General features: G+C 41.3%; 1 protein-coding gene across 3 annotated transcripts; it reads right to left on the bottom strand.

The window, feature by feature from the left end:
- Positions 1-6,462: 6,462 nt before the first annotated feature.
- On the bottom strand, positions 6,463-26,808 carry LOC120029899 (TOM1-like protein 2). Of its 3 annotated transcripts, XM_038975209.1 has the most exons (14): positions 26,730-26,808; positions 25,957-26,041; positions 25,074-25,302; positions 23,149-23,283; positions 22,848-23,045; positions 22,578-22,694; positions 22,140-22,273; positions 21,927-21,975; positions 19,753-19,924; positions 19,424-19,547; positions 19,177-19,255; positions 10,175-10,234; positions 9,696-9,732; positions 6,463-9,612 (listed from the first exon to the last, which is right to left on the bottom strand). In XM_038975209.1, exons 1-14 carry the CDS (start codon positions 26,779-26,781, stop codon positions 9,470-9,472), a joined length of 1,614 nt encoding a protein of 537 aa, XP_038831137.1. In that variant the 5' UTR covers positions 26,782-26,808; the 3' UTR covers positions 6,463-9,469. The 3 variants fall into 3 exon arrangements, with proteins under 3 accessions (XP_038831137.1, XP_038831138.1, XP_038831139.1); XM_038975210.1 differs by lacking the exon at positions 23,149-23,283; XM_038975211.1 differs by lacking the exons at positions 6,463-9,612; positions 9,696-9,732; positions 10,175-10,234 and adding an exon at positions 16,994-18,618.
- Between the last annotated feature and the right edge of the window lie 830 nt (positions 26,809-27,638).

Consider the following 27,638-nt stretch of genomic DNA (forward strand, 5'->3'; position numbering starts at 1 on the left):
TCCCTCCATATCTGAATTAGGAAATTAAAAGATCCAAAGACTGCCTCCTTGTGCAAGGGGAGATTTGATTGACTTGTCCTGTAAATAAAGAATATAGAGAGGTCCAGTATTGTGCAATGGATCCTAGCTGATTATACTAAATGTACATGACTCCACACTCAAATTAAGCTTGTACAGTGTTCATAGTCTTGTCCCAAGGCATAAAGGTGTACATAAAGCTGTATTCATAAAGTAGGATGTTCTGTTATGAGGGTCTGTGAAAATAATTATTCGCCTATATTATATCGTTACTATTTTAAGGACAGAAATAAATAGACTGAGTATTCTGACTGTATGAGAAAGCTGATAAAACTGAAGGCAGTGTGACCTGACTTCATCATCATCATAACCAGTATCAATATTAAAAGATAACAATCTCAACAATTGTTTTGGTTGGTGAAAGTGTCAAAGCAATGAACAGGGTGAAGTGTACATGTCACAAGCTGGTGCTCAGCCCCGTCAATCCTTATTGTTGTGATTTAAGGCAATTATCATGGGGTTAATCAACCCAGGCCCTCTCCAAACCTCCTAATCTTTCCCTACGACCTTTTCAATTCCCCTGAGACTGACACATTCCACATTTAATCCAGACACATTAGAATACATTATATACATATATTGTATGAAGGAGACTAAAACATGGGGTCTACACCGCTAACATTTATTTCCCTGTTAGGAGAAGGGATATCAATCATAGCAGGGTTTCTCTTGCTTGTTTGAAGGGACAATTTTCAATTTAACCTTTATATTATGCCGTGACTGCATCATTCAGGACAGGAGGGGTTTCAACAGAACACAACAACACACTTAACATGAGTGGCATTTAATATAGCATTACACTTGCAAGGTGAGACCGAGATGTGACCCTAGTCAAATACAAGAAGGGGGCCGTGCTGCCATAACAACACTGCCGCAACGCCCGCCCGGCCTGACGCAATTATAATTAAACACACCGGCGTATGCTTCCTTTCAAATCCTGTGATCGATCAATGATATTAACATTCATACCTGCTTGGCCCTCCAGCCAACGTCTAGCACCACCACTGTTATGGATCAGTAGGTTTCCATTAACTAAGCTGTTGATGTAAGGTGGCGCTGTGGATGTATTTGGGTAAATTAACTTAGCATAAAGTGCTGCAAGGCTGGGTCTGCTTCTGCGTCGGTTTGTATTGAGACACCAAAGAGAAAATACACATACAGGAGAGAAGTACTATTATTTTGTCCTAGAATGGCCTCTATTAAATGACCATTCCAAATTCCAAGTATTTGTGTCATGTTGTTTGATTTATTTTTATTGGGAAATGGTTTTCACGAAATATTTTTTTATGTATCTTGAGGCTATCAATATTTTCATTTAACTTTTATGTCTTATTGAGCTAAAAACCTCTATGAGAGGGAAATTTGGTCTGGGAAAAATAATATGGAAATGTTTATAATTTTCTGTATGAGCTCACTTCTAGTTGTGGCTATTGTGTACACTCTTAGAAAAAAAGGTGCTATCGAGAACCGGCTGTCCCCATAGGAGAACCATTTGAAGAGCCCATTTTTGGTTCTAGGTAGAGCCCTTTGGTTCCACATGGAACCCTTTTGAAGGTTCTGCGTGGAACCAAAAAGGGTTCTCCTATGGGGACAGCCTCAAAACCCTTTTGGAACCATTTTTTCTAAGAGTGTAGGTAGGTAATGTTGAAATGTGTAGCTCAGGGCAGAATGAGTGAAATGGGGAGGAGGAAATTGGGAAAGCAATGATCTGCAACATTAATAACATCTTAATCATAAACACAAATAGGTCATTTAATCTACAGCGTGTGTTTTATAATTGGATTTTCATTCTTGGGAGTAATTTTGATTATGAATTTAATTATAAATATTTGTGTGTTGTTGTTGGTGTTTTAAAACCACAACAATAACATAGTATATGTTTATATACGAGGGAGGCTGTGTAATTTCACCTTACTTGACTAACAACCATGATTTCCTTGAGCTGTGGTAGAAGGGGATTGGAGGGGCAAATGGATGTACAGTTTGTTATATGGGACATGCTTATGTACCAGAGGCCTACAATGGAAAGCAGATTGCTGGGTAATGATATCAGGCTTCTAGCTAATGAAGATTGTTGAAATAGCCTGAGGAGACAGAAAGGGCTAACACGTACACACCGATGGCTTTTGCCCTTTGAAGCCATTTGAATCCCCATGTACAAATCAATGGGGCCAGAGGTAGATTCGGCAAGGTGGAATATTCCACAGTTCTGAAATGGGTTTTTAAATGTGTTTCGAATGAGAATATCAACACTGGATGTCAAATCAATGTCAGTTTTGAAGTGTTTACAGTTAGATTCTATTTACTGTAGATCTTCCAGGCCCCTGTTTGGCCCCTGCTACTGGAGACCTGTGTAGGATGTCCCTGTTAGGAACACCCAACACTAGGGTTTAAAAAACAACTAGAAGGGTGTAAGAAATGAACCAGGATACAGAAGAAATATGGCAAATAGGCCTTATTTTATACCACTACAACTCTTTTTTGATAATTTGTATGGTAACGATAGCATTTTTAGTGGCACTTGGCTTCGGTGAATCTGAAATAAAATAGTGAGTTGTTTGTTACTATGTAATTACTGTAGCTTGCCATTTCTGAGTAAATTCCAAGTAAAAATCGAACGATAAAATAAAGCGTAATATCCCTCATTTCCATTTGAACCTGCCTCATTTCAGATATCCTTCAGTTACATGCCTGCTTGTCCAAGTCAGGAAGCCTTGCAGCTTTAGGTTACAGTTGAAGTCGGAAGTTTACATACACTTAGGTTGGAGTCATTAAAACTTGTTTTTCAACCACAACAAATTTCTTGTTAACAAACTATAGTTTGGCAAGTCGATTAGGACATCTACTTTGTGCATGACACAAGTAATTTTTCCAACAATTGTTTACAGACAGATTATTTCACTTAGAACTCACTGTATCACAGCTTGGAAAATTCCAGAAAATGATTTCATGGCTTTAGAAGCTTCTGATAGGCTAACTGACATAATTTGAATCAATTGGAGGTGTACCTGTGGATGTATTTCAAGGCCTACATTCAAACTCAGTGCCTCCTTGCTTGACATCATGGGAAAATCAAAAGAAATCAGTCAAGACCTCAGAATGAAATTGTAGACCTCCACAAGTCTGGTTCATCCTTGGGAGTAATTTCCAAATGCCTGAAGGTATCACGTTCATCTGTACAAACAATAGTACGCAAGTATAAACACCATGGGACCACACAGCCGTCATACTGCTCAGGAAGGAGACGTGTTCTGTCTCCAAGAGATGAACGTACTTTGGCGCGAAAAGTGCAAATCAATCCCAGAACAACAGCAAAGGACCTTGCGAAAATGCTGGAGGAAACAGGTACAAAAGTATCTATATCCACAGTAAAACGAGTCCTATATCGACATAACCTGAATGGCCGCTCAGCAAGGAAGAAGCCACTGCTCCAAAACTGCCATAAAAAAGCCAGACTACGGTTTGCAACTGCACATGGGGACAAAGATCATACTTTTTGGAGAAATGTCCTCTGGTCTGATGAAACAAAAATAGAACTGTTTGGACATAATGACCATCATTATGTTTGGAGGAAAAAGGGGGATGCTTGCAAGCCGAAGAACACCATCCCAACCGTGAAGCACGGGGGTGGCAGCATCATGTTGTGGGGGTGATTTGCTGCAGGAGGGACTGGTGCACTTCACAAAATAGATGGCATCATGAGGCAGGAAAAGTATGTGGCTATATTGAAGCAACATCTCAAGACATCAGTCAGGAAGTTAAAGCTTGGTCGCAAATGGGTCTTCCAAATGGACAATAACCCCAAGCATACTTCCATAGTTGTGGCAAAACCTTTTCAAGTTATTGGAGTGGCCATCACAAAGCCCTGACCTCAATCCTATAGAAAATTGTGTATGTAAACTTCTGACCCATTGGGAATGTGACGAAAGAAAGAAAAGCTGAAATAAATCACTCTCTACTATTATTCTGACATTTCACATTCTTAAAATAAAGTGGTGATCCTAACTGACCTAAGACAGGGAAATTTTACAAGGATTAAATGTCAGGAATTGTGAAAAATGGAGTTTAAATGTATTTTGCTAAGGTGTATGTAAACTTCCGACTTCAACTGTATGTCCCAAATGGCACCCTATTCCCTATATAGTGCACTATTGTTTTTATCAGGACCCATAGGGCTCTGTTAAAAATGTATGCACAGATAGGGAATAGGGTGCCATTTGGGACTCAACCTTAGTAAGACCATAGACAGAACAGAACATGGTGTCCAATTCAACGTTTTGATGGATCAATCTGAGACATCCACTTGTTGTTGCAGAGTCAAAGTTATGTAAACCAACTTCAAGACCGTTATCTGTAACAACATCTAGGGGTAAACAGCCGGCTGCTTCAAAAAGCTTCTGGATCACAGACACGCTAACTAGCATATTCACATCATATTGTCCCACATTTCAGAGTTCACACTTCACAGCAGTTGTGCTTTGGGTGAAAATAAAAGGATTCATATGCATTTACCATGAAAGGATAGATGAGAAGACCGACAATGTCCTTGTCTCTATCATGACATGATAGAGAGCATGATATTCAACAGTTTCAGAAAGTCAGACCTGGACTTTATTTCATTCTTGCTCGCAATTGTAAAGACTGAATTACACAGCATGTCATCATGACACAGCTCTGTGTTGCATGGAAGGAGCATTGCACACCATGTACACACACATGCAATGCAACTACAATGCACCGCAGCCCTGGTCAACACACACACACGTCAGTTTTTTTCTGCTTTGCTATGAGTGAATGGGCTGATTGATGGTAGTTGGTCCCAGTCCCGGTCCTTTCCAGCGCTGCTTGCACATAGTCATTGGCCTCAAACCCAGTTTGGCCAGCAGAGGCTGCTCACAACCTAGAATGGGAACTGTTGTCATGTTTCCATTGAAACTGAAGGGCGAGAGTAGAGAAGCATACTTTATGACATTCATTCTATTTCATTTTATACACTGCCGCTATCAGTGGGCTCTACCACAGATGAAAGGTTATCAGTATCTTTGGTACTATTATCTACTGCAAAGATCCATTGCCGGTTATGGAATCCATTGTCCCGGTACCCCCTGTATATAGCCTCTCTACTGTTGTTTTATTATTGTTGCTCCTCAATTAAGTTTTTTTCTATTCATCATTTTTATTTTATTTATTCCTTTTTTTGTATTCGGCGCATGTGACAAATACAAGTTGATTTGAACAGTACATTGAAAAGGGGAGGGAAAAGGGGATGGGTAAGAGACCATTGAGGTTGATAGAGGCTGGCTGACTGTAGGCCCACTTGTTTTTCATTCATGTTGTTGGTGTAAGTAGGTCTATGCTGTGCTCAGACTGCTCCCTCTACACACATACTTTAATCAAGAGCTCCTTGGTTTTAATAATTGAATTGATTAAGAAATCTCTATCTATTTCAATCAGTGAGAGTACAGAGGCAGCTCTCCTCTCTCAGATGTCCTGTTATCACTATCATATTACTGGACAATACTTAAGTACTCAATGCAGTACTCAATCTCTTGTGGCATTATCACGTTCTTAGGTTAAGAATTCATAAAGGTTTTGATTCCTCTAGAAATTATAATGAAAGTGTTTTGGTGGATCATTCAAATCATACACGTTTTCCAAAATTACACTGCATAGCGTAGCCTTAAAATAAGGATTATTTTACAAGATTGAGATATTTCATATTAGACTGGCTATTCACTGAATTAACGCACTCTGCAAAAGACATGCACATTGCCACAAGAACAACATCCATCCATTGCAACATGATATAGATTCATACAATGCAAATAATATTAAAATGTACCTTCTAAAGTGAAATCCACACGGTTATGGAACAGAATAGAACTTGTGGACACATGAAGTCAGCAATCATGTGTAAAACATGAGTTGTACAATATAGCACACCCCTGTTTTTGACCGGGCAAATACAGCAGGCAGAGTGGAGCAGAATGTGAAGAGCCAGCCATGTTCTAGGATGAGGCGATCCTAAACGACCAATGGGAGAGCCCCTAGACGACTGTCAGTTAGGGCCTGCCCCCCCAAGGAAGGAATGGGGCTGAGAAAGAAAATGGCCAAGGGGTGAGGATTAGAGGGGATACAGTGGTTCCACAGCAAGATGAATGGTCAGGGGTTACTATAGGCCAACTTACACTAGTGTACTGTCGTCTGAGGCAGAAGCCATGGGAAGGATTCCTTCTGCTCCACAGAACTGCACAGTAATGTACTTTGATTTAAATCATGCACCGCCAAAACTGCACACAAATGTATCAGACGAGGTGACAGACTTGAAATCAACATAAAACTATAGTATGGAGAAAAAAAAATGAAATAAAGTTGGAGCATATCACATACTACTATAGTTTTTTTTTATTGGAGTTCAACACATGCATGAGTCAAACAATATAGAGCTAGATAAACTCAGGAAACAGCCAGCACACAAACATAAAAGTCCCTTTATGTTTAACCATACACACATATTCTTTCTAAGAGCAGGCTTTGAGGTGACCACCTGGCAAGCTAATATTTAGATTTGCCTTAATTATACAAGATCATGTATAGAACCATAGTTCCACTGAGCAAGCCAGACCAATATCAAGCTATACATTTTATATTACGCATATTGGATTGCACAAACAGCAATATATTTTTACTCCTCCAATACATCAAATGTACAGGGCTACTGTCTCAGAGTAGGGCAACCCTTGTACACACACACTTAAAGTATTTCCATTCAGAGAGATGGGAAAACCTTTTAATAATGTGCAATGTCAACACTTCTATCAAAGTGTCTTTCAGAAGCGAGGTCATTTTTCTGACACCTATGTTTATCAATGTACTGCTTGTTCATCAAACCTTGGAAAAAATTTAACTCAATAGGGTTCTTTGCTTACAGTTAAACAAACCAATCACAGAGTGGACACTTGTCATAAATAGTGACATTAAAAGTTACTGTAGAGTGAAATTCATCTGGATACATTTACATAATTTTTGACATTGAATCAGCATAAGAAATTATCAAACTCCAAAAAACAGCAACAAAACATTTTTAACACACAATTAACATGAAAAACCCCAATCTCTCCCATAGTCATTCTGCCTTTGTACAATAAAACAATTTCAAAAACAGAGATCAGAAGAAAATCCTAAATAAATTACTCCTACACTTGTCAATATTTTGCAACATTTTTCATTGATTACAGATATGTTAAATATACCAACCCGCTCAACTAGATATTTTAACAATAAAATAAGGGTAGAATAAGGTCATGAGTGACTGTCAAGTGTTCCATTGTTTTAAACTCATTGTGATTGTATGAAACAGCACGTGTATTATCATCAAGAGAATAAAGATCTCGGTTTGCAATACTCAATGTTCTTGCTCATACTAGTAAGTAGTGTTACCGTTTCTGAAAACATGTCATTCTAAATGGTGAGAGTCTCTCACTCAGCCTCTCTTTTCAGCACTGTCACCGTTTTGATCAGCGGATTAGCCCACTGAGCTAACTGGCTAGCATCGGAGTGATGTGCCAGAACAGCTAGCAAGCCAACGAGAGACAAGAACAGGACATGGTACATAAGAGTCCAGGTGATTAAGCAATAAAATGAACAACCTTTGACACTCCAAGCAGAGACCAAACAGATCCCCTTTCCTACATTTCCTTCATGATATTCAGAACCATCCCTTCTATAGGTTCATTTTTTTCACATCCACTATGTAAAACATTGGTCCATAAATTGTTATTATTCAATACCAGATATACAATGTTCAGTCTGTTCAGTTTGTAGTGAAGACTACTAAAACAGGGCTTTAACAAGAAACGGTTATCTTTCTCAGACTGACTGATACAGTATTACGTCTGACTGAATCTATACGGTAGTGCATTCACTATGGAGGTCACATGACTACATCTAGACTATGCTTTCCCAGCAGCACTGTACCTGTACTGGTCCTTCAGCATATGGATAAACAGAAAATCATTGTCAGGTAAATGGTACTACATATTTGTTAAGATAACCATAACACCTCATTTAACATAACAGTGCATTTTCTTAAGTGATGTTAATTATTTAGTTCTCACTTTAAAAAACATAAAATGGAAATTCATCATCTGAAAATAAATCAGAAATTGTATATATCTCTCCAAAATAACATTCCAGATAACATTCTAGAATTCTAAGCTGGTAAAATAAATCAATCTCTAACGGCGTAGATAAGATGAGAGCATCAATCCCTAGAAATACTTCATCCCTTGAAAGCCCTGTAGTGTAATTTTGTAGTGGACAAATCACATTTCCATTTTTCCACTTCCCTTTCCTGTTGATACCCTTTTTGGGTAAAGGCTGTGAAATGTTATATCCAGGTAGACATACTGTAACATGCTCCAATGCCCTCATAACAGATCTCCCATCATCCACCATTTCTTTCCCTTATTCTGCTTGATTGAATATACACACAGCGATTCTACATGTCATTATTTTACAGTTATACAACAAAGCCACACTCAAAACCATGAAGTCAAATTGATGAAACGAGACAACAGTCAGGAGACAATAGAAAATATCGACTAGGAATTAAACGCATAGTGACCTACAATAAAAAAGGTTAACAATAACTGTACCTAGTTTTCATTGAATTCCCTTTGACGACCCTTCAAGGGATTGAAGGATGGATGGATGTAATAATGCATGCAGTAGATTAGGGGATGACAGGACAGGGATGGTTTCTTGCTGCCATAACGGAGCAGAATATGGGTAGTACTGTAGGTTGGATGTGTCTCATATTACCCTTCAGAAGAAGACCAGCCCCGGGACAGAGTGAGCTGCTGGTTTATAAAGACGGCCGTTGTTGTTGATACTCCACAGTTCTTCAGAGGCTGGAGACTGTTCCAAACCATCAACTGTTAGATAAGGAATGTTGATTATGGAATAACGTGGCTGTCTTCTCCCAAATTAAGCTGGTTTCTTTCTGAAAGAGGGGGGATATCAAAATCGAGGGTTCCCTTTGTAGTGTAGTAAACCAATGGGTAGTAGAGGGTTAGTTTTGAAGGTAGAGAGATCCAGAGGGGGAGGATGAGAAAGTGTGTGTGCTTGTCACAGATAAAAGTCTGGGGACTGAGGTCGCTAGCCAGGTCAGAAGGTTAAAAGGTCTACTAAGCGAGGGGTTTTCAAACCTCTCCTCTGGGACCCACAGTCGTTCCATGCATTTGAACTATTCAAGAGCTAACACACCTGATTCAACTTGTCAACTAACTATCAAGCCCTTGATTAGGTGAAACAACTGAGCTAGTTCAGGGCTACAACTAAATTGTGAAACGTCTGGGAGTCCCCGAGGAGAGGTTTGAAAACCACTGTACTAAGCGAACAGTGCGTCATCTGGTCTTTCAGCCTTCTTCTTGAGTGTGCCTGTAGTTGCACCAGGGTCACCACTAGGGGGCGAGGGGAGGCTGGGTACCGTCTCTGCTGCCTTCGCCCGCTCCTCCAGAAACTTGTCAAACTCTAGAAGTGGAGGAAGAGAGGGATCAGAGGAGAAGATGTAAGCATATTACACATGCTAGCCAGAGGTGAATCATGTTTCCTACCTTCACTGGTCACCCCCTCTTCTCCCTCCTCTCCTTGCTGTTGAGGAAGTGAAACAAAGTTACACATTTGTCCCTCACTGACCAAAGTGTGGAAACTATTTTAAGGACAATCTGAACTTACACAACCACCCTCACCACAAATCCATTTACGTTAGAGAAGTTCAATAAATACAAAGTATTACCACATTCTTACATCAAATTAAGAAAAAACAACTATGCACCAAAGAAGACAGAAACCCTTCAATACTGAAGTCATTTGTTCATGCCAAGACACACCGTTAGTATTGAAGACTACACAGGAAGCTACAATGGATCAGACACGTGATTGGTCAAGGATGAGGAAATGTGTTGAAGGACAAAGTAAGTGGAATGTGTTACAATTACATTTCTGAAGAACAAGCAGTCCAAAAATTGAGGGATGCAACAGGAATAAAGGAGAAGAGAAAAGAAAAGGCAGAATAAAATCGTGATGGTCTCACCAAGTCAGTACACAGCCACTCCTCTATGTCATCCATGACAGAGGATTGGCCAACAGGAATCTACAGGGCAACATCATGGACAAACAGTGCAAAAAAAAAAAAACATCCAAAAGAAAATGAAACAAGTGGCAGAGAAAACACAAAAAGAAAATCAACTTAAATATAATTGAAATATAATGCAAAAAGGAATACTAGAAACTCAAACAACGAATAAAAATGCTAACAAACGATTGCATTTGATAAAATGATACAAAGACCTTTGCCATTGATCGATGACATGAAGAAGTACCAATGGCACACATGAAACAGAGAGCCATGTGAAGGCTTTGCAATGCCATGCAGTGACAGTGAATATGAAGAGGCAACATCTTGAAGGCTGTTTGAAACTCTGTGGGTGTGGGATGGACATGCACTAGATGAGACTAGTCTGAGTTAGTGTAAGCTTTGGAAGATTGGTTATAGAGGCCAACAGCGCACACACACCACAGCCAAGCACTGTGGAAAATAATGTATTGCCCATAGGGCTGACCCCATTTAGTCGACTGGTCGATTGTTTGGTCGATAGGCTGTTTGTTGGCTAACAGAGATTTTGTTGTTGATCGGTCGCAAATTGATTTCTTTTTTTTTTAGGGCACATGAGAAACCTGTGATTCACGCCCGTCTCAGTGAGTGGACTAATCCATTGTGATGGCACAATCCATCACTAAGACATACTGTATGTGCTACTGAAATGATGCAACACTAATAAAAATAAGATTGTATAACAAATGTATTTTCCGAATTGTTTGGTTTATTACTAAACATTTGCCATAGATCCCCTTTCATTTAACTGTGTATCCGCCTGATTTCTTTGCAGACGGCACACACAAATGATCCTAATTGTAGCCTACGGTTCGTTTAGACCAGAAGCGGTGCCTCTGCTTGACAACTCTTCGCTCCAAAAGATTGGCTGCTTTGTGGGCGTGAACCTATTCAAGTAAGTAAACACATTTCGAAAATGTACAAAAAAAATGTAAACTGGTGTGTTATTAGCTAGCTGGTTAGCTACAGCAGGCCACTATGTGTAAGGCTAATGAGCTACTTGTTAGCTAACCAACTTTCCATAATATAGCTAAGTGAAATATCATCAACTAGTTAGCTTCATATTACACTGAACAAAAATATAAAAACACATCAGCTCAAGAAGCTGATTATACAGCATGATCATTAGGTGCACCTTGTGCTGGGGACAATAAAAAGGCCACTCTAAAATGTGTAGTTGTCACAACACAATGCCCAGATATAGCTCGAGTTGAGGGAGCGTGCAATCGGCATGCTGACTGCAGGAATGTCCACCAGAGCTGTTGCAAGAGAATTTAATGTTCATGTTTACCATAAGCCGCCTCCAACGTCGTTTTAGAGAATTTGGCAGTGCATCCAACCGGCCTCACAAATGCAGACCATGTGTAACCACGCCAGTACAGGACCTCCACATCAGGCTTCTTCACCTGCGGGATCATCTGAGACCAGCAACCCTGAGACCAGTGACCCAGACAGATGATGAAACTGTGGGCTTGTAAACCCGAAGGATTTCTGCACAAACTGTCAGAAACCATGCTGGTCATCTATGAACATCTTGGCTACGTTCTGTTATAATCTCCACCCGGCGCAGCCAGAAGGGGACTGGCCACCCCTCATAGCCTGGTTCCTCTCTAGGTTTCTTCCTAGGTTCTGGCCTTTCTAGGGAGTTTTTCCTAGTCACCGTGCTTCTACACCTGCATTGCTTCCTGTTTGGGGTTTTAGGCTGGGTTTCTGTACAGCACTTTGTGACATCAGCTGATGTAAGAAGGGCTTTATAAATACATTTGAGATACTGTGACGAGATGCTGAGGCCCATTATCGTGCCATTCATCCACTGCCATCACCACGTTTCAGCATGATAACGCACTGCACAATGTCGTAAAGATCTGTACACAATTCCTGGAAGCTGAAAATGTCCCAGTTCTTCCATGGTCTGCATATTCAGACATGTTTGGGATGCTCTGGATCAACAGCGTGTTCCAGTTCCCGCCAATATCCAGAAACTTTGCACAGCCATTGAAGAGGAGTGGGACAACATTCCACAGGCCACAATTAACAGCCTGATCAACTCTATGCGAAGGAGACGTGTCACACTGCATGAGGCAAACGGTCACACCAGATACTGACTGGTTTTCTGATCCACATCCATACCTTTTTTATAAGGTATCTCTGACCAACAGATGCATCTTTCTATTCCCAGTCATGTGAAATCCATGACTTATTTAAAATGACCGATTTCCTTATGGTTCATATAACTCAGTAAACTCTTTTAAATTGTTTCATGTTGCGTTTATATTTTTGTTCAGTGTAGCTTGTTATCTTGATGTAGGCCTATTTATCATTGTAAATTAGACTCATGTTCCAAATGCATTTGTAGACAACAGCAATTGAAGATGGTGAATTTATTTTCTGCTCCAGCTGTCAAAAAAGGGAATAGGTGTACTAGCTAGATAATGTCTTCCCACAACCTGCTTTATGAAAATATTCTCCAGTTTTAGGCCCTAGAGATAAAAACTATGAAGACAGAGAGATAATATCCAGGCCTTAATTGTAATAAAATACAATAAACCTGTTTCTTTGAGAGCTGTGAAGACCTGTCTGCAGATGAAGATGTATTTATTAAGGTCGCAGCTACTCTTCCTGGGGTCCAGCAACATTAAGGCAGTTATATACAATAAAAAATTACACTTAACACAACACATTAGGGGTGTTCCCTCAGGCCACTACTCTATCACATATCTACAATCAATGTCCCAAGAGACTGCTTGCACATCCTTGTATGCCATTATGTGTACTTATGTTAGCAAAATGTTGTATACAACAATACAAAACATACTACAGGTTCAGCAGGCCAATCCTTCTCCTAGAGGTATGCAGGCTTCTATTCCAGCCCAGCACTAACACACCTGATTTAACTTATCAAACCTAAGGAGTTGATAATGTGTATTATTGCTGGGCTGGAATAGAAGTCTACTCACCCAGTAGATCAGGGAGTGGAGCAAGGTTGGCCTCCTCGCGTATGGACTTTTTTGTTCACCAAGTAATTATGTTTTCGTAATAGCCTACTTACTAAGATGTCTAAAATTTACAAACAAGTTAGCTTGTACATTTTGATTCATTTAAGTGATGTGTTTAAACTTGTTTTAATTGTTAACTTAAAATATTATTCAAGATGAACTAGTGTTAATTTTCATTCATCACAGATCACAATTCTGCAAAAACAATTCTGTCTAATTTGTCTGTGTTGCTTTCTCAAATTAACATTACCTTTGTATCCAGCTGTGAGCTCTCCAAATCGTTTTTATTTGATTGTCACCGTCTCAGGATATCAGCCATGTGAACCCATTGTGCAGCTTATCATAATGGTATGCATCACCAATGCAGCCATAGGCCTACAGTATGATGACATAACTAGCCTAACGGGTATGTGCAATCAATGTGCCCATTGTCATTGTACATCTGAAGCAGAGAACAGCTAAACTCAGTTTCCATATTGATGAGATCGATAATGCATGAGGCTAAGCATAAGCAAGATTTCCTACATGATGATTTTTATGACAATTGTTTAGTGCAACTAGAACCCTTGCATTCTAGGTACAGTACATATATATATATATATATATTTTAAAGCTGGCTATTTTTAGACTAATTAAAAAATGTCAAAAAATAAATGTTGCGTGGGGAGATTTGTAATTCTACCTCGTTTACTTGCCGAGAATGTTCTAAAATCAGAGACAAAAATCAGAATATCAATTGCATGGAGGATTGCAGATGATGTTGATCAAATTTAAATTTGTCACATGCACCGAATACAACAGGTGTAGACATTAGTGAAATGCTTTCTTACAAGGTGGGTCAAGAGATTTGCAAAGCTACAATTTCCTTTAACCAAATGACCCATTCATGTGAATGTAGGCCTATTTATTTTACAGGTAGTAAGCTATAATTGTCAATGTCATTAGACAATGAAAGAGCCATAAGATAATGAGAATCATAATGTTAAGATACCATAACCCAATTAGTAGCATATTACATGAGAAATGCAAGCTTTGTAAATTATACACTGTTATAATTTGTGTTACTGGTGATTTCTATTCTTTGGTGGACACATTTCACAATTGGTGGCTTTGATCACAGTTTTGAGGTCTAGGTTGCTTGATATTCATAGCTAGCTAGCAGCACAAGCAAACATTGTTGTGCAAATCTCTCTTCACCCACTATCAACAGCACCAACAATCTCTGCAATCCTCCTCCATGCCATTGACCTTGTGACTTTGTCTCTGTATTCTAGCAAAGCAAAATCATATAGAATTGGAAAACCCGACATGGCAATGATTTACGTTCATCCATCTGTTTTGGTTGTGCTGGTCTGGAACTAAATGACAGGTGGAACTGTTCCATAAAAGGAATATTTTGAAGCAAACATCTGCTCCTCACCTGATTGGTTAACAGCAGCAGTGGCCGCGTGCAATTTGCATAAAGTAGAGCTGAACTTTCTATCGCACCACTAGCAGGGTTTGCGCCCCTCACCTTCCCACAATCCCATGTGCATCGCTCCGCGTGCTCCCGTTGAAGATGAATGGGGGCGGAACTTCGTCTGGCGAATTCGGAAGCGGTGTAAACCCTACCAGTACATACCGTAGCTACTTCATAATCTTATTGGGTCAAATTAAGACATGTCGAAAAGGTCTGCAGTATGGCAGCATTTCATTGTTGTAATGGATGACGCCAAAAAAGTGGAATGCAAACTCTGCAAACAGCGGTTTGCTTACCATAGTTCGACAACGAATATGACATATCACTTGAAAACAGTAAGTTAGCCTACTTTGTTTTTCTAGTTGCATGCTAAAACAGTGACAGGGTTTATATGCATGTGAACATCTCCAAATAATGTAATAACAATGGTATACATAACTCATTCAAATGTAGGACTACTTAAATTTTAAACTTCGTGTATTTATAGGCGCATCCCCAGTACAGCACGAGCGCCTCCACTGCTAGCTCAGGTTTAACCCAAACCACCTTGGAGCAGAATTCCCCAATCTCAGAAAAAAGAAAGAGCGAGATAACCGATGGTATCGTGGACTTCATTGCCTTGGACATGAGGCCTGTTAACCTGATAGAGGGCGTGGGATTTAAGGATATGATGAAAATCTTGGAGCCTGGTTACACTGTTCCCAAGAGAGAGACTGTTATGCATGCTCTGACAGCGAAATATGAAAACACAAGAGAGAAGGTTTTGGAGTCTATCAAAAACAGCCAGGCAGTAAGTTTTACAACCGACATGTGGACCTCACTGAGAATGGAGTCTTACATGACCGTAACTGCCCATTTCATTACGGAGGCCTGGGGACTGCAGTGTCTTGTGCTGGAGACAAAGCAAATGGAAGAGAATCACACAGCCGCCACCATTGCGCAGAGACTTGGAGAAGTGGCCGACAAATACGAAATCCCAGGATGTAAAAGGGTCGCTGTGGTACACGACAACGCCGCAAATATGGTTTTGTGTGCAGATATACTGGGGCGGGAGGAGAAATGGGCAGGCGTTAAAGGAATCAGATGTGCTGGACACACCTTACAGCGGTGCATCAACGCCACTCTCAATCAAGACCCCATCTGTCGCACTGTGGTTGCAGCCAGACACCTTGTGGCTCATTTTAAAAAGCGAACAAAAGCCAGAAAGGGACTAAAGGAGAAACAAAAAGAACAAAAGGTGGTTGAACATGTCCTGATCCAAGACGTTTGCATGCGGTGGAATTCTTCTCAGACCATGTTAGCGCGTCTGATAGAACAGAGATGGCCTGTAACAGCAGTGCTCTCCGACCCCAACTACACTGGGAAAAATGAACGCAACCTTGATCTCACCCCAGCGCAATGGAACATGGCAGAGGACATTTCAAATGTGCTGAAGCCCATTGTCACCCTGACTGAGCTGCAGTCCGAGGAGGAAAATGCATCCTTATCTGCAACCATACCCATGCTAGCCAACCTCAAACGCCGCCACTTGGCACCAGTGGAGGACGACAGCCCCACCACTAAGAGTCTTAAAACAAGGCTGGTGGAGGAATCTGACAAAAGATGGCAGCTCAAAGACCGACTATTTGAGAGTAGTATATACGTCCAAGCAGCAGTCGTAGACCCCCGCTTCAAGCTGCTTTCATTCCTTGACGATGCAAAACGGGACGTAGCCTACATCAACGTGTCCCAGCTGGCCGACCGGTTGAGCGCTGAGAGAGACAGATCTACACCCACGGATGAAGAGGTACCCGCACCAAAAAGAAAAAAAACGGACAAGGAGCGGGAGATTGATATGCTAATGTGTGGAGATGAGGGAGAGAAAGAGTTTCAGGGGGATAGCAAAAAAGAAGTTAAGTATTATCTCCAAGATAGAACAAAAGTCGACGCTGGACCACTAGCTTGGTGGGGGAAAAATGAGGACAGGTATCCGAAGCTGGCCAGAGCAGCGAAATACCTCCTCTCGATTCCGGCGACCTCCACTCCATCAGAGCGGATATTTTCCAAGGCAGGGTTTATATTCAATAAAACGAGGAGCTGCCTTCTGCCCGAAAATGTTGACAAGCTGGTGTTCCTGTCGCATAACTTGAAAAGATTGGGGAAGTAGGCTAAGCGGCAGCCCAGGTCTATGTGAGTAAGTAGGCTAGTCCGATACAGTTAACAGATGGAGAAGACTAAGCTATTATGCTAAATGTTTGGAATAGCCTATGCTTATTTTTGTAGCCTAGGCCTATACAAGCCATTTTATATGTTATGTTCAGCATTAGTTTAAGCTTATGTTGATACCATTTGGGGCTACAACTTGCTCTTTATTTTGTTATTCATGCATTTTATTCATAATTAAACATTTACTGTTTCATGTTCAACTCTGTTGATTGAATACTAGGCCTACTGGCTGTAACTGCTGCTTTTCATTATTTTAATTAAGCACAATTTAAAATTGTTCAATTTGTTATGTTCTTAATTGGATATCTCCATTTTGCAATATCATATTTGAGAGACAGTCAGTGATAAGCTTAGCTTTTTTAAAGCTAGGCTACTGTAGGTATAATTCAGATTGTTAAGTACCATGAAAAAGACATTAGAAAGTTGTTACCAGCTTGTGGTAAAAACAACAAGGCCCCTGTGGTGTATAATCAGAGGTCCAGGCAGACAACAAATGAAATGCTCATTTCTAGTGACTTGAGAAATGGGCAAATATTAACTTAAAATTCGCAAATTTACAAGGCTTTAGAGGGGCCTTGCAGAGTTGCATCTACTATGTATGGTACAGTCCAATCCGTTTCAGGGCCATTCATACTGTACATCAGTGTGACATAATATACACACATTAATTGAATATATAAACAACCATTTTGTACTCCCTCTGCTACTGTATGAGTAATTTCCTAGTATTTCTCACTTCCCATGTCAGGTTGTTACCACTGCTGCTCTACATACTGTATGGTTTGAAACTAAAACATATTTCCAACTTAGTAACCAGCAAAGTGCACAGTTAAACTGATTTACATATATGCATGAAAGGTCAAACAAAAGTTCATCAAGCTTCACTCTACAAAATTATAACAGAATATATGGCTGCCTCTCTCCTGCATGATATGAACACATGAAGTACACCCTAGACCATGGATGGGTAACATGGGGGGGGTGTAGGTAGACCTTACAGTGAAATTCTTACGAGCCCCTAACCAACAATGCAGTTTCAAAAAAATACAGATAAGAATAAGAGATAAAAGTAACAATTTCACAAAAATCTGAACTCATCATGAGAGGCTGAAGTAGCTCTCTGGTTTGTGTAGACATCCATACACACACCTGGAGTCAGAGCCGGCCCTAGCCTTCTGGGGGCCCTAGCCACCTTGGTAATTCAACCATGATTAGTAGTAAGTTTAGGTAGCTGGCTAGACAATTTTACCTATAAAAAAAATTATTATAAATGTAGCTCACATGGGCTAATTGAGTGACTGACAGAGGAAAAACTGATGCACAACCACATTTCAAAATTGCACTTTGTGTATTCTACTACTCCAACTCTCAAAAGTAAGTTGAGCCCCCAACTGAGTTATTAAATAATTGACTTGCTTCTAACATTAGGGGGGCATGTCCCCTTCTAAAGTTCTAAGGAAAGGGGAATGGAACAATAATCAACATCAAATGGTACTCTCGTCCGGCAGCCTTTTCCTGACATGGCAAAAATGTCTGTGTGGCACACAGCTCCCCACTCCTCTGCCACAGGTGTGTGGAACTGGCTCATTAGGAGTGCTGTTGTGGGTGTGGGGCGCAGCCGATGCAGTGGCCCTCCAAGGTGCTGAACTGAATCTTCAGTGAGCTTTCTCTCCAGCATTGGCTAGCGGTTGCTCTCCACGGTTCTGAAAGATAATCTTCAGTGCGCCGTTGAATTGGGTCGGGAACAGGTTCTTGATCTCTGGCTCCCTCTTTTGTGTCTTAATTATTTCAACAGTGCGCTTAAAGCATCAGAGAAGCTCAGTGCATATAGTTTGTTTTCTTAAAACACATAGGGTGTGTCTATGTATGAAAAAAATGCACTTTTAAATAGTTCCACCAATCGATTGGTCGGTCGACTAAGATTATTTATATATATTTTTTTTACATCGGGGAGAGCCTTTGACAGTGTAACAGCACATTGAATGTAAAAGTTAAACGTCATCCTTAGTGATGTTAGGGGCGGCAGGTAGCCTAGTGGTTAGAGCGTTGGGCCAGTAACCGAAAGGTTGCTACATCGAACCCCCGAGCTGACAAGGTCAAAATCTGTCATTCAGCTCCTGAACAAGGCAGTTAAGCTCACTGTTCCTAGGCCGTCATTGTAAATAAGAATTTGTTCTTAACTGACTTGCCTAGTTAAATATTATTATATATTTTTTTTAAAGTAGTGCACTTCTAAAAGGTTGGTCAGCCAGAGTACTCACCCCTCCTGCAGGCTGCCGCCTGACTTCCAGAAGAGGCAGCCCAATCCCACATACAGCATTACGGTCCTCTAGAGGAGCTCTGCCAGGAGAGAGTTAGTGTTTAATGACCAGACGAACACAACATTCAGATAGAAATGTATTGTGTAGAACATATCAGTCATGTAGAATTGTGTATGCTCTGTCCATTACAAGCCTAGGAGGTAAGGGCTAATCTCTGAACGGGATACCAAGTGTGATGCATTCTTACGTCACGAGTGTCTCGGTGGTCAGAGGCAGAGCTCCGGTCCTGGTCTGGGCGAACATGTCAAAGTCGTCCTGAGGCTTACAGCTGGGCAGAGAGCTCAGAGTGCTGCTCACACTGTCACCCACATCTGAGGCACAACAAAAGGACATCAGTTATATTGTTCAGACATAATCAAATGTGAATTGCATGTGTTAAGAACATGTTATATTGCTGAAGGACCTGGTAAACAGTTCAAAGAGAACAAATTAATCAGCACTCTTACAGTGGATTTGTCTTTTACTAAATAGACTTGGATAGGGCGGATATAGAGTAACAGAGTCCAGGGAACATACCAAGGCCGGCTAGCCGAGAGGCAAGGGAGGCAGGTGAGGAAGGCCGTGCAGCGGGGGTGGTGTAGAAAGGGGGCAGGCTGGACGGGGGAGTGGTGGTGACCATATTTCTGACGACTGCAGGAGAGCCAGGGCCCAGATCTATCAGGTTGTCCTTTGTAGCCTCACTGAGGACCTGCAAACCAGGGATATGAGAATGAGTGTGCGCGCACGTGAGGGAGTCATCATAATCAAATTTTATTAGTCACATGTGCCAAATACAACAGGTGTAGGTAGACCTTACAGTGAAATGCTTACTTACGAGCCCCTAACCAGCAATGCAGGTTCAAAAAAATACAGATAAGAATAAGAGATAAAAGTAACAAAAGTAAGTAAAATAACAATAGCGAGGCTATATACAGGGGGGTACTGATACAGATTGAATGTAAGGAGGCACCGGTTATTTGAGGTAGTATGTACATGTAGGTAGAGTTATTAAAGTGACTATGCATAGATGACAACAGAGTAGCGGTGGTTTAAGGGGGGGGGGGGGGCACTGCAAATAGTCTGCGTAGCCATTTGACTAGATGTTCAGGAGTCTTACGGCTTGGGGGTAGAATATGTTTAGAAGCCTCTTGGACCTAGACTTGGCGCTCCGTGCGGTAGCAGAGAAAACAGTCTGACTAGGGTGGCTGGAGTCTGACAATTTTTAGGGCCTTCCTCTGACACCGCCTGGTATAGAGGTCCTGGATGGCAGGAAGCTTGACCCCAGTGATGTACTGGGCCGTTCACACTACCCTCTGTAGTGCCTTGTGGTTGGGGGCTGAGCAGTTGCTATACCAGGCAGTGATGCAACCAGTCAGGATGCTCTCGATGGTGCAGCTGTAGAACCTTTTGAGGATCTGAGGACCCATGACAAATCTTTTCAGTCTTGAGGGGGAATAGGTTTTGTCGTGCCCTCTTCATGACTGTCTTAGTGTGCTTGGACACGTTGAAGAGTATGAAAGACCACTTTTAGGAGCCCACTCCAAACCGACTGCCAATTACATTTCCCATTATAGTCACTACAACAAACTAGTCGCGAAGGGGAGGGGGATTACACAAAAAGGGCCCGACACCTGGCATTAGTTTTGTTCATCAATTTGACCAACAACAAAATGTTTCGCTAGAACAGAAAGTCTCAGGCAAATAAAGCACATACGAATGTGAGAGGTCAGGGAAAATCCTAGGTTAGCTGGAGAAAAGCATGAATATGCCCATGAATGAGGAACAGTTGTAGTTTGTGGGAGTTTTGGTTAAGGGGGTAGGTACTCAGCCAGAAACAGTTAGTAAGAGAAATGCAATAAGATTTGATTGTGGTGAAAAATGAGCTGTTGTGTGCTTCTATGATTTGTCATTAATTCGTGCGCAGCGCCTAGTTACCACAGCAATGAACTTTGCACTGGGTGTTGTTTTTTTCTTTTGGCTGTGTAACAGAACCTTGAGAAAGATGGGTGTTTGTGGGGTTGGGGGCATCTTAGGCACAGATCTACGATCAGCTTAACCTCCCTGAATCCCAACTTTAACCATACAGGGAGGAAAAATCCAAACTGATCTTAGATCAATGTCTAGCGACAACTTCATCATACTCCTAGCTTTAGACCGTCTCTGGGTCAGTTACTGAGGGGGCTGTGCAGTTAAAACATGCCATTTGGAGCAGATGGGATATACAGGGTCAATGTCATTCATTGATGTTTTAACAGTGTCACTTGGTGTCCAAATACATGTGACATACTAATTATTGGGGTGACTTTCATACTTGCCTGTCTTAGCTAGCCATAGGAAAAAAATACCATTAACATGCCTGGGCAACACGCCACGGTCAGCGTGGGCATGATATTAACGGTACGGACAGCGACAGATGATCTAACATGTAACATGCCTTAGCCTACATCTCTAGACAGAACAGTCGGTCTTTTAGTCAGACTCAACGACAAAACATTTGTAAGAAACAGGCACGCTATGGAAGACAAAGTATCAAGCAGAGATAGGAATAATATGATGCAAAGTATCAAATAGGAATAACATTATGCATTTGCATGCGTCAACCATGTACAAATAAGGAAGTGATGTCCTTGTTTGTGTGTGTGTGTGTGTGTGTGTGTGGGGGGGGGGGGGGGGGGGGGGGTTACTGCCTATGGCCGTCACTGCTAACTCACCCCATTGTTGATACCCTGAGATGCTCTGCCTGACCGGAACCTCTCGTACCTGAGAGAAAAATGAAATTAACATATCAAAATAACTGGTCCACGCTTGTTCATAACATAACTGTTACATGAAGTCATCCATGCCGCTCATAGGAGAAAGGTGTTATTTGAGACAAATGTTAGCCATCGCTCAGTAATGAGAGGTGTGTGTGCGAGCTAGCCTACCTGTCGTAGCGTAGGAAGATGTTGTTGAGGTCGTCGTTGACGTGCAGTAGCTCCTCTGTGACCTCCTCGTTAGACACACAGGAGATGAGCTCCACTATCCTCTGCTGCATGGCCCGGCATGTCCGGTTCAGCTCCTACAAACATCACGCACAGGTTTACACACAGCAGCGTTACCCAGTCTGACATTAACTGTATAAAGGGCTAGACCCGGGGTTGTCAGAGATCTGATGGAATTAGTGCTTTCATGGTGTACCAACTGCAGAAAAAGGAAACTATCTGTACAAACATTGAAAGCGCTCTCTCTAGTGGTCTGTGGGAATACCCTTTTCTGTCAATCATCTTCTCTGTTTGTCAAGAAACCAGACCCTATAAATAAATTAACAATACCAGAGTCGAAGCTGACGTCATACAGTCAGAGAAAGGGGGCTGGCATCTAACCTGCAGGAGCTCGTGGTCCGAGGGGTCCTCCTGTCCAGGAACCATCTCTGTCAGCATCTCTGACATCACCTTGGTGTTGCCACGCACGATGTCCAGCTCACTGCGCAGCCGGCAGATCTGGACAGCAGAGGGAATAAAATGCCAACTCCTCTCAGATCCATCTCCTTGAACCTTAGAATGCAAGCTATCCAGAAGATTTAAAACACCTTTTCCCAAATCTGGTTAGGGAACAGATCTTGCAACTGTAATGGCTATTCACTGACTCAGTACCTGGTCAGGTGAGGGGTTGATAGACCCAGAGGCGCCGAGGCTGGGGACCTGAGGGGCGGAATAGGTGGGAGGGACAGATGCTGCAAAGGGTGGGGTGGAGACAGCATGGGGAGGAGGCTGCTGGTGGGGGATAGGCTGGGCTGGGGGAGGGGCGGTGTTCTTCAGTGTGGCTTGGTTCACCTCAGAGCCAGTCGACAGCTTTAAATGAGAAAAAAAATAAACATTAAAACAACATAGCAGCTGGATTCTCATACTCAATATAGAGTAAGGAAATGCATGCAAATGGATGTGACAGTCCTACTCGTTGAGGAGTGTGGATTGGAGACAGGGTCTCCAGGTCAGACATAGGGAACTCAATGCCTTTCCTCTTCAGCTCCTCATAGATATGGACCACACCCGTCAGGTCTGGACTACTCCTGAACGCGTCAGCCCACGCCTGGGAGACGGGTTGAATGAGAAAGACAAACGTTATCTTAACCTTGTCATGTCTGTCAGTGCTTTATTCAGGTAGCCCTTTACACTCGTACCCATATACGGGTTGAAAATGGCAGATTTGGACACCGATAAACTCCTTAATTGGAACACAGTGGCTGCACAGTAAAATGCTATACATGATGTTAGAGCTCTGGCTCTGCACTTCACAGGGAAAGGCTGTAAATTAAAGAAGACTATGTATTTTGAAAGAGACACTGAGGATTATACTAAATACTGCTTTGATGTCATAAAAGCAAGCAAAACACCCATGAGTCCAAATGTGCACTCCACATTTCCATATTATAAAACTCATGTCATATAGCGTCAACATTTATGATCACTATGTTTGATGTAGTTACAAGATATGGCGTCACCCTGGGTTGTTCTGAACAGAATTAGTCTGTCTATTGTGAAGAAAATTTGCCACGGTACGCGCACCTCAATGCACTCATGACTCATTTCAATGCGCAGTAAAATAATGATCTGTTTCCTGAATTGCATTGTGAAAGCCTAACACCGTAATATTGTATAACTTAGCTAGTCATGTTAGCAATAGAACAAGCTTTCAAATGCTGCCCACCTGACCCAGATTTACAATGGACCGTTTTTTGGATTGCATAAACAACAATTGTGTGATGGCGGGGATGCAGAGTTGTGTTCCAAACAAAACTACAAGTGCGCTTGCTCTATTTCCTCAAGTGCACAGCTTGGGGGGGGGGGGGGGGCACCTTATAGTTGAAGACTTTTTTTGAGTCATAAGTGCATTTAAATGACTTAGGAACTGTGCACACTTGAGGTGAGGTGTGTGACCAATTGGAGACACCAGTTAGTCTGCTCGCTCAGACCCTTGTCATTTAGTTGTCTTATGTTGCACCTTTACATAATTTTCCTGGAATATTCTTATGTTACTGAATGTATCCAGAGTATTTTCAGATTTCGATGTCAACAAATGATGCGAAAAGTACAGTAATGTAAAATGCTAAATAAAAATCGACAGTTTGGATTCAGTCTTGTGTCAGGTGAACTGTTGTCCTCACCTTTGGTCTAATCATTTTTCCAGAATCTCCTAACTATTACTTTTCAATTGATACCATGATTATGCATATGCTTTTCATTTTTCTAGAAGAAACATTTCCATTTAGCCCTATTCATACATGTGTAGAGAATTAACTGGTCAAAGTATTTAGGTCAAGGGTGTCACAAATGACATTTACACTACCACAAAAGCTCTTGTTGGCTGAGCAAGGAAGCATGTGAGCATCTTGGGTGTATCATTACACATTCATCCTTGTGAGAAAACAGTGCCGCGTTTGTAATAACACTTGCATGTGGTCTGGTGAAAACCATTAAAGTTCCATCAACAGCCGCCATCTTAGTGGGAAACTAGAGGTCACCGGAGGCAATCGGCCAGGGTTACCTAAGATCCCCATGGTAACACCTGGCTGCAGGTAGCACAACACCTGAGGCCCTACCTGAAGAACACTGGATCCCCCAGGGCTGCAGCCACAGGCAACCAACACCTTTCCTCAACTAGCTCATACAGAGCAGTACAATATACTCTGAAAGCACTTCCATCTATTCGCTCAAGGACAAACTATCATCATCTCCTAACACAACTCTGTCAGAATACTTTTAAAAAATGTGGTTTATCAATAAAAGCTTCTTCTATTAGCTTTATCACCAAAGTTGTCACAAATAAATAAAAACATGTCATGCATAAACTCTCTCACCCATAAGTGTGTGATCCCTTACCTGGATCAAGGCAAGCACTTTGTCTTGTACGATAGTGGGAGGGTTGTTTTTGGGGGAGATGATTTTTACAAGCACGCCATCTATGAAGTCTCTGCTGGTGACGAGAGCATGAAAACGATGCCCGCAGTTCTTCACACATGTCTCCAGGACGGTGAGTGCCAGCATCACCTCCCTGTAGTTCTTGTTCCCGTTCAGCCTCTTCTTCATTGCCCTGATGGCATCCTTGGGCCTGCAGCATCAACACACCGCAAAGAGCAGAGAACAGGGTGAGATTGGGAGAAGACAGACACACATGATGACTACAACATGATAACTACAACATACCATCTACTACTGCGTAGTAACGGCACCACCAAGCATCATTTACCCATTTTGACTGAAATAATGTTATTAATACTTTAAAGGATTTATGTAACAGGCAATGCTTTACTAAAAATGGCCTAGGCTACACTATAATGCAGATACATCATTAACAATGGTAGGTGTGGCCTTCCCTTGAATTCCTGATACAGAGGGCTTTAACAAACTGATGTCATATTATGAGATAAACTGGGAGTAGGGGTAAATCCACCTTCCCTAATTTACCACCCACTTATCAAACAGAAAATGGACTTCAACACTTTTACAAACAAGTTTAATGGACCAGATAGCTATCCAAGCCCTAGATAGTAGGCCAGCACTTGGATCAAATCCTTTATTGCTTCTGATAAGAGGCAAGGCAGAGCGAGAGACCTTCACAGAGAAAGTGTGGCCATATTCACATGTAGTTAAGTCACTAGGGACAAATTATCAAGTCCATGTCACAAAGCTCCAGAATAGGTCTAAAGTGTGTTTTTAATGCACATAATTCATTAGCCTAGTTAGAATGCACTTTTCTACTCACCCATCCTCGGTTTCATTGATGATGTCACATATTTCCATATTGAGGGCCCAGTCCTCACTCTGAAGGGAGCCATCAGTGGCTCTCTCTAAAGACAGAACATTAAATTCCCCCTCGTCAGAGCAGGAGAAAATTGTAATTTGAAAACAATATCCTTTTCATGATTGCAATGATCACACATGCTAACTTTTTAGCTAGCTAATTAGCTCAGTCACAGCAACGCTATACTAATTTAGCTAGCTAACTAACTTAAGTTAGTTACCCAGTCATGTACTGGGTAGGCTTGCTATGCCGCTGTGCCTTGGGTTCTCGAGAGCTAGCTAGCTAATTTAGCAGTGGTCCAGCTGTCAAATACATGATATACCACATGGTTCATTCGAATAGCTAGCCAGCCACATACAAACAGTTATCGCGACCAGATACAGAAAAGTAACGCTAGTTAACGTTAGCTAGATTCATTTAAGTAGCGAGTGTAAATGAATAAAGTGCAACAAACGGAATATGCCCACCACGACCTAGCAAGATTACCACGAACTATTGCTTATGCTTACATTGATGAATATATAACTAGTTAACAACATATTTCTTGCCAAGCTAACCAGCTTGGAAATAACCAAAATGAATGCTAGTCAACTGGTTAGCTTCGCGTATGGGTCGATAGCCAATGAACTTAGCTAAGTAAGAATCAAATGTCATGACGATTCAAAAATGTGAAACACGATTATCTACAGATTCCTTTCAATCACAGTTTGTTTAAAAAAATTAAAACAACTTACCAATACAATGTCCCACCGGAGTACTGTATGGATTTCCCAAAAGGAACTCCATCTTGATCGACAATAAACAATTGTACGATTCACTTCATGGAAAAGATACAGTATGCCCCGCCCATCAAGGAATTTCATTGGCAGAAAAATCCAGTAGGTCAATCTGATTGGGCAGCATAAACGTCGATCATTATATTGCAGACCATTGTAAATAATGACAACCATCACTGCATTCATGAATCTTAAACAGTACTACATGAAGAAAAACGAGATAAAAATAATTTTATGTTGAAAAAATGTTTGTGACTTATTTCCAATATGGTTATGTAAACAGTAGATTTTACAATCTGGCAGTGCACACAATCCAAAGTATGTTTACATAGAAACCTTCTCATATCCACAAGCGATTTTACATTAGGATTTCAAAATGTTTGCTTTAAAAAATAACAGAACAGTGTTTCCATGTGTCATTTTTATTCGAATGCATTTAGGGTTTGATTCAGTGGTTTGACAAAAAAGCTGGTGATGTATGTAACAGCTGTGTATGTAACAATAAACATGTTTTAGTCAGTTTGACCCATTGATAGATTACATTTTTACTGAAGCAACAGAAAAACTAAGTCAGCTTTGCTACAAGCTACTAAGTATAATACAGTGGGAGTGAGAGAGACATCTGGGCTGAGACAGGGGGAACAAGGAATTAACATTCCTCCCCTGAAGGGACAACACTCACTGTTTCCATAGAAACATGCAATGTTCCCAAAAGTCACCGATGACTGAGAAACTGATTCAAAACACAAACTGTAGAAGAGATGGCCATCATCATACTTGGCTGCTGCCAAGTTGTACTTTATAGGGAAGGAATGTCAGAGAAGACTGTTCCTCTTTACTGAAATTAAATTACACATCTTTCTCTTT

The sequence above is a fragment of the Salvelinus namaycush genome, chromosome 35 (assembly GCF_016432855.1).
Source record: "Salvelinus namaycush isolate Seneca chromosome 35, SaNama_1.0, whole genome shotgun sequence".
NCBI classification, from domain to species: domain Eukaryota; kingdom Metazoa; phylum Chordata; class Actinopteri; order Salmoniformes; family Salmonidae; genus Salvelinus; species Salvelinus namaycush.